The sequence below is a fragment of the Salmo salar genome, chromosome ssa23 (genome assembly GCF_905237065.1).
Source record: "Salmo salar chromosome ssa23, Ssal_v3.1, whole genome shotgun sequence".
Classification (NCBI taxonomy): domain Eukaryota; kingdom Metazoa; phylum Chordata; class Actinopteri; order Salmoniformes; family Salmonidae; genus Salmo; species Salmo salar.
In genome coordinates this window covers 15,121,761-15,135,425 of record NC_059464.1, presented here as the reverse complement: position 1 = coordinate 15,135,425, position 13,665 = coordinate 15,121,761, and the positions used below count along the sequence as shown (strand labels likewise).

The window sequence follows — 13,665 nt, the reverse complement described above, 5'->3', positions numbered from 1 at the left end:
GGAAGCCATGGGAATTGCATCCAGGGAGCTAATTCCTAATATAACCTTTCTCTTGCATTTCCAAAAAGATGGTCTCTCAAATTGTTTTAATTCTGGTTGGTTTTTCTTTGGAATTTCTCTTACCATATCCTATTGTGTTATATTCTCCTACATTATTTTAACATTTCTACAAACGTCAAAGTGTTTTCTTTCCAATGGTACCAATTAGATGCATATCTTGTCTTCAGGGCCTGAGCTACAGGCAGTTTACTTTGGGCACGTCATTCAGACAGGAGGTGGAGAAAAAAGGGGCCTAGCCCTAATTAACTTCCTGACTGATGTCTTGAGATGTTGCTTCAATATGTCCACATAATTTTTCTCCCTCATGATGCCATCTATTTTGTGAAGTGCACCAGTCCCTCCTACAGCAAAGCACACCCACAACATGATGCTGCCACCCCCCGTGCTTCACGGTTGGGATGGTGTTCTTCGGCTTGCAAGCCTCCCCCTTTTTCCTCCAAATGTAACAATGGTCATTATGGCCAAACAGTTCTATTTTTGTTTCATCAGACCAAAGGACATTTCTCCAAAAAGTACGATCTTTGTCCTCATGTGCAGTTGCAAACCGTAGTCTGGCTTTTTTTTATGGTGGTTCTGGAGCAGTGGCTTCTTCCTTGCTGAGCAGCCTTTCAGGTTATGTCGATATAGGACTCGTTTTACTGTGGATATAGTTACTTTTGTACCTGTTTCCCCCAGCATCTTCACAAGGTCCTTTGCTGTTGTTCTGGGATTGGTTTGCACCTTTTGCACCAAAGTACGTTCATCTCTAGACAGAACACATCTCCTTCCTGAGCGGAATGACGGCTGCGTAGTCCCATGGTATTTATACTTGCGTACTATTGTTTGTACAGATGAATGTGGTACCTTCAGGCGTTTGGAAATTGCTTCCAAGGATGAACCAGTCTTGTGGAGGTCTACAATTGTTTTTTCTGAGATCTTGGCTGATTTCTTTTGATTTTCCCAATGTGTCAAGCAAAGAGGTCATGAGTTTGAAGGTAGGCCTTGAAATACATCCACAGGTACACCTCCAATTGATTCAAATGATGTCAATTGGCCTATCAGAAGCTTCTAAAGCCATGACATTATTTTCTGGAATTTTGTAAACTTCTGACCCACTGGAATTGTGATACAATAAGTGAAATAATCTGGCTGTAAACAATTGTTGCAAAAATTACTTGCGTCATGCACAAAGTAGATGTCCCTAACCGACTTGCCAAAACTATAGTTTGTTAACAAGAAATTTGTGGAGTGGTTTAAAAACGAGTTTTAATGACTCCAACCTAAGTGTATGTAAACTTCCGACTTCAACTGTACATCTCAATTGTCAGTAGAAACCACTTTTTTAAGCAAGTCTGCCATATCCGCTATGTTTTTTTAAAAGGCAGTAAATGAGGCTGAATGAACTGTTTCGCTGCCAGACAAGGCTCCGCTGAAAGCCAGGTTTAGCAGTGGTAAGGTGTTGGGAGTTTCATGTAGGCCCTAACAGTTTGTGGGCACCATTAGTCACCGTTATAGTGCAATTCATGTTGTGTAGTGGCTTTGCTGGCATGCATCCCGCATTTTTTTTTTTTGCCCCACCAAGATTTACACGCTAAAATCGGCACTGCTACTTGTCAAGGTTCAATCCACCGTACTCTTTTTTTAAGGGTGTGTAACAAAGTAATAACCATATTGAAGACTATTTTATTTTTTATAAAAAGGCTATTCCTATATGTAATTGTCCACATATCTTTCTTTCCAGTCCATTTTGGGTTCTATTCACTGTGTAAATATTAATGTATATTGCCTAAATGTACTTATATGTTTTCTATTGAATCGTATAGTTTTTTGGCTTGTTAACAAAAATATTTTGTTAAAATGTTAGACAATTTCACTTATGTCAGGATTTATTGAACCAAGACAACTAGCAAGATATTCCAGGTTATGGATGGGCAACTTTGATGGGGGTGGGGGGCTACAAACAATGTAGGGTCTGCAGTGGCTTGCAGGTCTGCGTACCCACATCCAAACCCACACTTGCAGTCAAAGCCTTTTGGGGGCCCTAAGTGAAATTGTTGCCCCCCCCCCAATTTTATCAGCCCCCCTCTTGACAGCAGAGAGAAAATATTGAAGGTTTAGAGCATAGAGAAAATGTGGCAGTTTTAAAGCAAGTTTGCTGCAATTCTACACATTTTGGCATAGCGTGGAGAGAAATGTGTCGTGGAAATTCTACATAAGGACACTCGAAGTTAATCTTTGTTTATTAACAGGAAGCTGGAGAGGTCACAGTCAAATGTAGATGCATAATGTTCCGGTCTTAAGTGAGCTCTATCGGGGCAGTCCCGTTAGATCTCTTATACTGCTTACAGACAAATTATATTTGCATGACTTAGCTTATTCATAATAAATTAATCATTTACTTTTGTTTCATGCATGTGACAGACCAATACCTTACAAGGCTTCTACTCTCCAAGCTGAGACCTTGAAAATGAGATATCCCTTTCTCAAAACAAGGTTTTGGGCGTGCTGCCAAATTGCAGATACTGATAATGAGGATTCGTTCAGTCACTTACATGCATGAACACAGAAATTGGTTATTAGAAAAGCACAAACAAACTTTTCCATCACAAATGTTTGCAGTTTTAATATGATATCAGAGTGAAAGTAACAAAATCTAATTGGGTCCCCCCGGTCAGTAATTCGACCATGATTAGATTGGTAAGTCAGTCTAGCATGAAATCTAAAAACGTTTTGATGTCATAGGCTAATTGAGTGACTCAGTAACTGATCCGCAGTTGCCTATCCCTGTTCTAGGTCAATGACCCAACAAACAAACATTACTTTTAAGGGCTGCAGATGCTGCATTACGAACATGACAATATGTCAACAATAAAGATGCTGAATGAACAGCTGAACAAGATAAAGGTAATGGTGCACTTGTTGATCTTTGAAAAAACAATTTGGATAGTAAATTCTTATGCCATTATTTCAATTTAAAATGCCAAATATAAGGCCACTTGTATTTATGTAACACATTGTTTTTGGCTTATTAGGCCTGCAACAGCCTTGACATACAAAACAGCAAGTTATATGAGTTTTGTAAACTGGAATATATTGTTCCTTACAAAAGTTTATTACAAGACTTACAAGTGAAGCAATTTCGATTTCCAGTAACTTCTCTTGGGTAACAGCAAATGTTCGTTCACTTCAGGTTAAGGACCGACATTTTATCCAGGGTCATGTTCAGTTGGTCCGAACTGGAGTGAAACAGGGAAGTACTATCTGCACTTGTCTAATAAGCAATGCTCATATTTTTTCCCCCATTGCAAAACATTTTAGTGTTACTAATGAACACAACCCAGAATTCGCAGGGCTACAACGTGAAGTTTCCCCTATATAGAGGTCTAATGACCAGCTTCCCCTCCCTCACAAAACTGTCCCAAGATCAACACCTAGAGGCAACTTGACCCTACTCCATTCGCATGACTTAAGACCTAGTTCACATGACGCTGATGTGGTCAGCCATGGTGTCCCTGGAGTTCCAGTGGTCGGTGATGAGGTCACAAAGGTGACTGAGCGTGCCCAGAGCCGTGTCCCTCAGCTCCATGTCTCTGTCCAGTGGGTTGCTCTTCAGGGTGAGGAGTAGTCTCTGGGGTGGACGGTGGGTCTCCAACAACTTCCCTAACTCTAGCAGCTCAGGAGGCTGGATGAAGTTGGAGCTATCAACGACAAAGACAGGAAATACAAGATACAGAACGGCTACGGTCCAATTTGCCACCCTTCTCTCAAAGTCTGCAGTTGTACACTCTACATCATGGATTTAACAGTGGAGGAACTGGAAACTCCCTACAGCCAATGCTTACACCAATCCATGACGGGGAGTTTGCAAGCGCACACTTTGGGGGAAGTGTGGAGAATCGGGACAGAGCCCAACTCTCATAAGACAAATTAGGCCTCTTCACAAAATGCCAAAATAGCCTACTGAAATGCTTATAGCAGCTACTTGCCTGATGTTCAGTTCTTTCACTGTGCTTGGTGAGGGTCCTTTGAAGAGTTCCCCCAACACCGTCACAGTCTTGGCTAAAAGGACAAAATAAAAAATATTTGTTTCAATTCATGCATTCTATTTCAAAAATCAAATTCATACTATCCAGAGGTGTAGTAGCTGTGGGTGATGTATTGTTCTCTCTACCTTCTTGCCTTTGTGCCATTGTCTGTGCCCAATAATGTTTGTACCATGTTTTGTGCTGCTATCATGTTGTTGTCATGTGTTGCTGCCATGCCAGGTTGTTGTCATAGGTCTCTCTTTATGTAGTGTTCTGGTGTCTCTCTTGTCGTGATGTGTGCCTTGTCCTATATTTTTTTATTTTAATCCCAGCCCCAGGTCCCCGCAGGAGGTCTGCCTTTTGGTAGGCCGTCATTGTAAATAAGAATTTGTTCATAACTAACTTGCCTAGTTAAATAAAGGTTAAATAAAATAAAAGGTGGCAGGGGACGTAGCAAAAAAAAGTCTGAACGAAACCTATGAAACATAGCTAACTTGGCCTCTTACCGAGGCGGTTTTGAGCCAGGTTGAGAGACTGGAGCGATGAAACCTTTTTGAGAGAATTAACCAGCTGTCGGACGACATCTTCCTTGTCACTGCATTTCTCCAGAAGCCGACAGTCCTTCAATGACAACGCTGTCGTTATGGAGCAGACAGGAGAATAGAATTAGGATGCATCCCAAAAGGCACCGTTTTCCCTCTAGGCCCTTGTCAAACGTAGTGCACTACATAAGGAATAGGGTGCCATTTGAGACATAGCCATAGAATAGACTGACCAAATGCAAGAAGCTTTACTTGTTTGTGATATCTATGCTGCATACCACTTTTTAGAGCCGCATACATGTTAGATAAAAACAACACAGAATTAATATGAATTTTAATACATCACTTGACACAAAAACTACTTCATGGAAATCATTCCTTACCTTCCAACATACAGTAGTTATCCAGTAGCTGGAAGATTGCACAGTGGCAGTCAGACAGGTTGATATCCTCCAAGGTGAGTTCCTTCAGGTGGCGATTGGACTCTAACAGCAGGAACACAAAAACAATTTTACCATATGGAAGAAAATATACCAAAATATCTCCTAAGGCTATGAAGAGTTCCACATGCATTGTACATGAAGTTATTGCTGAAGCAATTGGAAGCACACAAATAAAAAAACAGATAATGCATATTCTAGCCCATTATGTGAGCACAGCAGCATCAACTTACATATACAAAACTGCTATACAATAGCACTTGGATACACAGACTAAGTCGCTCTGGATAAGAGTATCTGCTTAATCTACATTACAAAAATGTTAAATGAAATGTAGTGCTTGTACTCTACGTTGACAGTGGTTTTAAATGACTCCATGTTACCTGCCACTGTGTTGAGGAGGTGGCTGGGTGAGAAGCCAGTTGAGCTGTTGATTCCTGAGACGTGAAGTGAGGTGAGGCGAGGAGAGCGTAGCAACACACACATCAGACTCTCCACACTGGTCCTCAATTTGGGTACTTTCACACACAGCTTCTCCAGTGAGAGTTCTAGCAATGGAAAGTTGGGACAAGTCTCAAATACAATACAAAAATAAATGCTCTTTGTAGACATCCAATTCTCTGCTACTCAATTTAAAAAAGTAAACATTGATATACCATTGTTTTATAAATGCGCATATGCAATCCTCATGTCTTAATATGTTAACCTTTCTTATGTTCAGATTTCACTTTTCTTGTTAAATTAATCTCACCTAACCCGACAACTCACTAAAACTTGATTTTAGTTCAAATCTGCATTTAATCTAAGACTAGGATTACTATGTGTCTGGTAAACAGGCCCCACAAACTACAAGAAAACAAAAACATATTTTGTACAGGTTGGATATGGATAACTTTGGGTGGTCTATATACTAGATTGTTGGCCACCTGCATGGTGTGCAGGCTGGGGAATGCTTCGCAGTGGGGCTCTGTGGTACTCTGCTACAGGGTGGATCTCCATGGAAAATGACCTGAGGGTGGGGCATGCATTCAGCAGGGACTCCATGAGAGCAGGATGGGTCAGGGACCCCACACTCAGCTCAATCAGGGAGCAGCCTGGTGTAGCAGACAGCTGCTGGAGAGACTCTGCCAGGCTCAACGCATCACCCTCCTCAAAGGTCCCTGCAGACAGAGGCATCAACAACAGAAACACTCGTACTGAGTCCCAAATGGCACCCTATACTCTTTATAGTACCCTATTCCCCTTACCCTGGTAGTGCACAATAAAGTGAATAGGGGGCCATTTGAGAGGCAACCAATGAGTGCATTCCACATTCATAAATGTACTTTTTAGCATACCCTTGCTTTGTAATAAACACATAAAGCACAACAGATTGTATAGATTATACACTTACAAGCACTTTGCAGGCTTAGAGAGTGGAGGCACAGCCAAGAAGGCAGGAGAGGAAGCAGTACAGGGAAGACTCCACCCCTGAAGTCATTGATCTTTAGTGAATGGATTTGTCCTTTGTGGCAAATCTCTGTCGAGTGACCAGCCGAGGGAATAAACATCTGGCACAATGGCTTGGGGACCATACATTGGCATGGGGAGCTGGTCATGTCAAGCTCTGCCTTCGCGGAGGCAATACTCAACCTTGGACGCTTGCATGGGGTCCCACCATTATTATCTTCTTCATCAAACTCTTCTTCCTCTGGGACCTGGCAGTTGGCTGCCTCAGCATCTCCAGCGCTGCTTCCTGCAGTGTTTGGCGCCGGGCAACATTTGACCATGTCACCTTGCATGGACTCGATTGGACATTGGTGGCTTTTACTCCGAGGTCCCCTGCCGTGAAGAATCCAAGCCAGCAGACGAGGATCTGGGCTCTGGTTTATGATGACATCACGGGCTGCCCCGTGGTCCAGTAAACGGTGCAGGGTGTATAAGACATCACTGGGCCACTCTCTAAGCTGAGTGCTCTCTCCCAGTTGAATGCACCTTACACCCTTCTCCAGAACGCTCAGAACAGACCTCCTTGCGAAGAAGTAGCCGTGTGGTCGTGATGTTCGAAGAACCAGGTGCTGGATGTATTTGGCCATGACTAACAGAAGGGAGTTAAAGTTGACATTCAGGAGGTATTTTGTATCACCTCCGAACCTGAAGCCATAGAAGGCCAAGTTAAAGAGCTTATGCATGCTCATCTCCCTCCATTCATCTTCGGTGAGTATGGTCTGGAAAAGAAACAAGAATAACATAATAATTAGGACAAAGGAATATAATTCTCTAGAAGGTTTAGTTCAGAACTAGTGTTATAGGGTTCAGAACTAGTGTTTCAGGCTATAGATCACACACATAGCCATCCTTGGAACTAAAACTAGTAAGAACTAGTTATCCGGCTTTTGTTTTGTACTTTTCAACAGTATGTGGTGGAGAGTGAAGTTAACTGCATGATTAAATAGTGAAAAAGCCAGATGTTATAAAGGGGACTATTATGTGGATAAGATACTTACACTCCCTTTGCGAGGCCCAGAGATCCTTCTCAATATTCCTGCCCACACAAAGGAGGTGGAGATTCCTGAAAGACAGACAAATAAAATGTTTAATAGAATAGCAGTAGTTAGCTACCCTCAAAGAGCTACCCCCTGCCTGAAAAATGGTGTGCCTGCCTGCAACATCAGCAGTGTGATTTGAGGCCTGTTGGTTTCATTTAGCGCTGGTCCTGTATGTAATTTGGCTGCGCTGATCTCTCCACTGACAGTCATAGTGAGAGCGTAGCTGACAACGCCATGGACCAAAGCAAGGCTTTACAGTACCTACCTTTCCGGTTCACTGCAGGCTGAATTCTATCCAGATCAACAATGTTTAAACGCTGCAGGAGCTCCTTGATCAGTGAGATTGGTAGGTCTAAATGGGTAATAATAAAAACGGTTAATTTTCGGGATATTCACACTGCATTTTATCTTGTTTATCCTCTTTAGGAATACAGTCAGTAAGGAACATTCTAGCTAGTCATTACACATAAGAGTCATTGGACAAAGGAGTCTTCTGCATGGGGGAGTTTTGTTAAGAGCCCCAAAGCTCAATCTGAACATTAACAAATGTCGCTTGAGGTACAGTTTTGGAAGCATATGGACCTTATCTTTCATATCTGTGAGAAATAATTTTCAAAAAACAAAAAAGGTTACACACCTTGATAGGATTAGTGTTCCCACACAGCCATATCTCCATGTTACAGCGCTTGTTTGACAACAGGCAATTAGCACAGGTGGTTGTCTATCTATACTAGAGGTCGACCGATTAATCGGAATGGCCGATTTCAAGTTTTCATAACAATCGGAAATCTGTATTTTTGACCGCCGATTTGGCCGATTTAAAAAAAAATATTTTTAGACCTTTATTTAACTAGGCAAGTCAGTTAAGAACACATTCTTATTTTCAATGACGGCCTAGGAACGGTGGGTTGACTGCCTTGTTCAGGGGCAGAATGACAGATTTTTACCTTGTCAGCTCGGGGATTCAATCTTGCGGTTAACTAGTCCAACGCTCTAACCACCTGCTTTAAATTGCACTCCACGAGGAGCCTGCCTGTTATGCAAATGCAGTAAGAAGCCAAGGTAAGTTGCTAGCTAGCATTAAACTTATCTTATAAAAAACAATCAATCATAATCACTAGTTATCTACACATGGTTGATGATATTACTAGTTTATCTAGCCTGTCCTGCGTTGCATATAATCGCTTAGGTACACGTTGCTCCAACCATAAACATCAATGCCTTTCTTAAACTTAATACACAAGTATATATTTTTAAACCTGCATATTTAGTTAATATTGCCTGCTAACATGAATTTCTTTTAACTAGGGAAAATGTGTCACTTCTCTTGCAAACAGAGTCAGGGTATATGCAGCAGTTTGGGCCGCCAGGCTCGTTGCGAACTGTGAAGACTATTTCTTCCTAACAAAGACAGCCGACTTCCCCAAACGGGGGATGATTTAACAAAATCGCATTTGCAAAAAAAGCACAATTGTTGCACGACTGTACCTAACCATAAACATCAATGCCTTTCTTAAAATTAATACACAGAAGTATATATTTAAACCTGCATATTTAGCTAAAAGAAATCCAGGTTAGCAGGCAATATTAACCAGGTGAAATTGTGTCATTTTGCATTCATTGCACGCAGAGTCAGGGTATATGCAACAGTTTGGGCCACCTGGCTTGTTGCGAACTAATTTGCCAGAATTTTACGTAATTATAACATTGAAGGTTGTGCAATGTAACAGGAATATTTAGACTTATGGATGCCACCCGTTAGATAAAATACGGAACGGTTCCGTATTTAACTGAAAGAATAAACGTTATAGTTTCCGGATTCGACCATATTAAATGACCTAAGGCTCGTATTTCTGTGTTATTATGTTATAATTAAGTCTGATTTGATAGAGCAGACTGACTGAGTGGTGGTAGGCACCAGCAGGCTCGTAAGCTTTCATTCAAACAGCACTTTCGTGCGTTTTGCCAGCAGCTCTTCGCAATGCTGCAAGCATTGCACTGTTTATGACTTCAAGCCTATCAACTCCCGAGATTAGGCTGGTGTAACCCATGTGAAATGGCTAGCTAGTTAGCGGGGTGCGCGCTAATAGCTTTTCAAACGTCACTTGCTCTGGATGGGTAACGCTGCTTCGAGGGTGGCTGTTGTCGATGTGTTCCTGGTTCAAGCCCAGGTAGGAGCGAGGAGAGGGACGGAAGCTATACTGTTACACTGGCAATATTAAAGAGCCTATAAGAACATCCAATAGTCAAAGGTATATGAAATGCAAATCGTAGAGAGAGAAATAGTCCTATAATTCCTATAATAACTACAACCTAAAACTTCTTACCTGGGAATATTGAAGACTCATGTTAAAAGGAACCACCAGCTTTCATATGTTCTCATGTTCTGAGCAAGGAACTTAAACGTTAGCTTTTTTACATGGCACATATTGCACTTTTACTTTCTTCTTTGTTTTTGCATTATTTAAACCAAATTGAACATGTTTCATTATTTATTTGAGGCTAAATTGATTTTATTGATGTATTATATTAAGTTAAAATAAGTGTTCATTCAGTATTGTTGTAATTGTCATTATTACAAATAAATAATAAAAAAACGGCTGATTAGTCGGCATCGGCTTTTTTGGTCCTCCAATAATCGGTACCGGCGTCGAAAAATCATAAAATCGGTCGACCTCTAATCTATACTGAACAAAAATATAAAATGCAACATGCAACAATTTCAAAGATTTTACTGAGTTACAGTTCATAAAAGGAAATCAGTCTATTGAAATAAATTCATTAGGCCCTAATTTATGGGTTTCACATGACTGGGTATACAGATATGCATACCTTTTTAAAAAAACGTAGGGGTGTGGATCAGAGAACCAGTCAATATCTGATGTGACCACCATTTGCCTCATGCAGTGAGACGCATAGAGTTGATCAGGCTGTTGATTGTGGCCTGTGAAATGTTGTCCCACTCCTCTTCAATGGCTGTGCGAAGTTGCTGGATATTGGCGGGAACTGGAACACGCTGTCTACAAGTCGATCCAGAGCATCCCAAACATGCTCAATAGGTGACACGTTTGGTGAGTAAGCAGGCCATGGAAGAATTGGGACATTTTCAGCTTCCAGGAATTGTGTACAGATCCTTGCGACATGGGGCTGTATATTATCATACTGAAACATGAGGTGATGGCAGCAGATGAATGGCACGACAATGGGCCTCAGGATCTCGTCACGGTATGGCTGTGCATTGAAATTGACATTGATAAAATGTAATTGTTTGTTGGCCGTAGCTTATGCCTGGCCATACCCTAACCCCACCACGGGGCACTCTGTTCACATCGTTGGAGACGGCTTATAGTAGAGAAATTAACATTACATTATCTGGCAACAGCGCTGGTGGACATTCCTGCAGTCAGCATGACAATTGCACACTCTTTCAATTCAGATCTTGAAACATGGGTGCAACACTTTACATGTTGCATTTATATATTTTTTACGTGTAGCATGCTCTGAACACCTGTGTGTAAACGTAATTCAAGAAGTGTAGTTTGGTTGGAGGCATCCATAGCTGTATGGATCTTCGCAAAACACCTACAATATAGTTCATTTTTTATTTAAAGGATTCTTTATCGACGAAAGATAAGGGCCATATGTTTCAAAAGCCGTGTCGCAAGCTATGATTAGACGTTTCTAAAAGTTAAAAATGCGTCGGGATTGTAGTTCACATGAGTCAGTCCTGGGCCAAGTTAATAATAGCTGAAAACTGTATGGAGAAGGCAGAATGCCACCTAGCGTTTGAGAGCTGGGTTGGGTACCAGCCCATTCATGTATTGTACATGCATTAGCTAAAATAGCTGAGTAACACTTAGCTTTGATGCAACCAAGATCGTCTTTTGTCCAGCACAATGTAAAAACTCCCTTGGTTGCATCGAAGTTGAGACACTTACCAAGAGCTTTCTTGTCTAGTACATCCATGTGACGACTCACTGTTTTGAGGCATATCTCCTTCAAGGTGGGTGTATTGCTGAAAGAAACTTTGGCATCCTGCCACTCCTTGGCTCTTCTAATTTGTTCAAGGTAAGGAGCAGGCATGCTCAGTCTCAGATGAAAAGCGAGGCAGATTAAATAAACATGCAGAAGATCAGCTCCACAGATTTCAGTCAGAATATTTGCTAATACTCAAGAGTTCAGCTGCGCTATTTCATCATTTAGGCATAATACCTAAAAAAGATAGCAAAAAAACGAGCTAACTAACCAGCAACTGGTTTAAAAAAAATGAAAAAAACTCCAGATATCTCTTCAAATTGATGCAGGTAGTTGTTTGGTTCCTGTAGACTTCTGGTTAATCACTTTCTATCAAGATGTCATCGTTGGCAAGGATAAAGAAGTACTTCCGGGTCACGTATTTTTGGAATCCTTCAGAATAATAGTCCCGTCCTGTATACGTTGTAAATTAATAATTAGGGAGAAAATTATGGAATATATGCACAATTATCGATATATTTCATACTCGTTATCATACAAAGAATAATTAAACGTATTTCTATAAGATATGTCATTATTTTATAAAATAATAATCAAATCGTACAAGTCATACATTGAAAGCTGGCCTAAAATCTATGTATTCAAACTTTGCTAATATAAACATTATAACTAATGCTCATGAATTTAAACAATATATTTACAAGAATATCAACACAACTTCCATTGGGTTCTTTTGTGATTTCAGCAAATGCCCTTGGCGAGGGACATCACATCTCAAAGGTCCCAGGCTTTCAGTTCCTGAAAGACAAAATTACATTTCTGAGAATCATGCACCATATAACATTCAACAGATGATTATTCTTTCACATCCAGTCTTGGAAAAGTACATCAAATAATCATTTTCCAGTAAGATCACACTGACTCTAGAGACCCAAAACCTCAAAATATGTCCATAAAGATTGTCTTTCAATAAACCCTCCAGTACAATTGATAAGATTGCTTAATTTGTTGTATGAGTCATTCATTACACAACAGGCGTTTCATGAAATTATATTTTCCTCAAATGCATGACTTCCTTGATCTCATTAGTCATTTAAATAAAAATATCAAATTTATTAAATAATTTATATAAATAAGAATAATTCAAAGATAACTTGTTATTTCATGTAAGTCATTCAAAAATGAATACGTTATCGTAAATCCATATGAAAGTATAGAGCTTTAATTAATTATTCAGCTCCAACTTTCTAAGTAAATACTTAATTTCTGTCAACACACAACAGACACTCTCTCGTACCCTTGTGACAAAATCGATTAATGTTTCCTCCAAAAAGGACTGCTTTGGAAAACAAACATATAGATACCACAACTTCTGCTATCTGTATGTTTTATAAATGTAGAGCACTGATGACAGAATTCATAGTCAAGACTAATATCCACCACAACTCCATGACATGCCAAGTATTGCACGGCCAGGTATTTTTGCAGTTGGTGCATAACGCCCTCAAGCTCCACTTCATATAGCTGTAAGGAGTCCATTATTCTACAACTTAATGATATGTTTGTACCATTTGTCACTCTCTGATTCTTGTCAATTGCTATGGATACCCAATGTGAGGATCTCACATTCACAGGTATTATGACTATCTCAAAACACCACCAATTGAACACTGCTTCTGGGACCTTTGGCAGAACATCTATGTTTTGCTAATAGATGTTATGCAATTCTTTGCTAACAAAAGAAGCAGGAGCCATTAATATATTCATTTATTTCTTGTGAGATTTCACCTGACTGTAAACATCTATAATCCCACCACTAAGCAACTTTCCATTTCTTATTGTATCATAATCCTCTCTATTTAGTGGACATTGTAGGCACTTAGATGGACTGGGAATTTCAACAGGTGAATGCTTGTCATTCCATTGGTCAGTGCACAAGTTAGTGGTCTGTTTCCGATGTGTTCTTCTATATGCTACCAAAACAAATGAAGCTTCAGAAAATAAATGTTAGACTAATTCAAAGATATGGACTAATGGAGATTTTGATCTTTGAGTACAGTTAATGTACCAAAGTTGATCCTAAGATTTGGTGTACATTTTCAAAAATGTATATTTA

General features: G+C 40.2%; 1 protein-coding gene across 1 annotated transcript; it reads right to left on the bottom strand.

Moving 5' to 3' along the window:
- Nucleotides 1-2,261: 2,261 nt before the first annotated feature.
- Nucleotides 2,262-11,937, bottom strand: lrrc41 (leucine rich repeat containing 41). The gene is made up of 10 exons (XM_014169174.2): nt 11,513-11,937; nt 7,840-7,926; nt 7,533-7,597; nt 6,440-7,253; nt 5,973-6,206; nt 5,430-5,594; nt 4,990-5,091; nt 4,571-4,699; nt 4,026-4,098; nt 2,262-3,737 (listed from the first exon to the last, which is right to left on the bottom strand). Exons 1-10 carry the CDS (start codon nt 11,655-11,657, stop codon nt 3,518-3,520), a joined length of 2,034 nt encoding a protein of 677 aa, XP_014024649.1. The 5' UTR covers nt 11,658-11,937; the 3' UTR covers nt 2,262-3,517.
- Between the last annotated feature and the right edge of the window lie 1,728 nt (nt 11,938-13,665).

Coding starts and splice junctions, on each gene's coding strand:
- lrrc41 (XM_014169174.2), bottom strand. CDS start 11,657: ATGCCTGCTCCTTACCTTGAACAAATTAGAAGAGCCAAGGAGTGGCAG. Junction 5,092..5,429: donor CCTCCTCAACACAGTGGCAG/GTAACATGGAGT, acceptor TCCTGCTGTTAG/AGTCCAATCGCCACCTGAAG. Junction 3,738..4,025: donor GTGAAAGAACTGAACATCAG/GCAAGTAGCTGC, acceptor TGTCGTTGATAG/CTCCAACTTCATCCAGCCTC.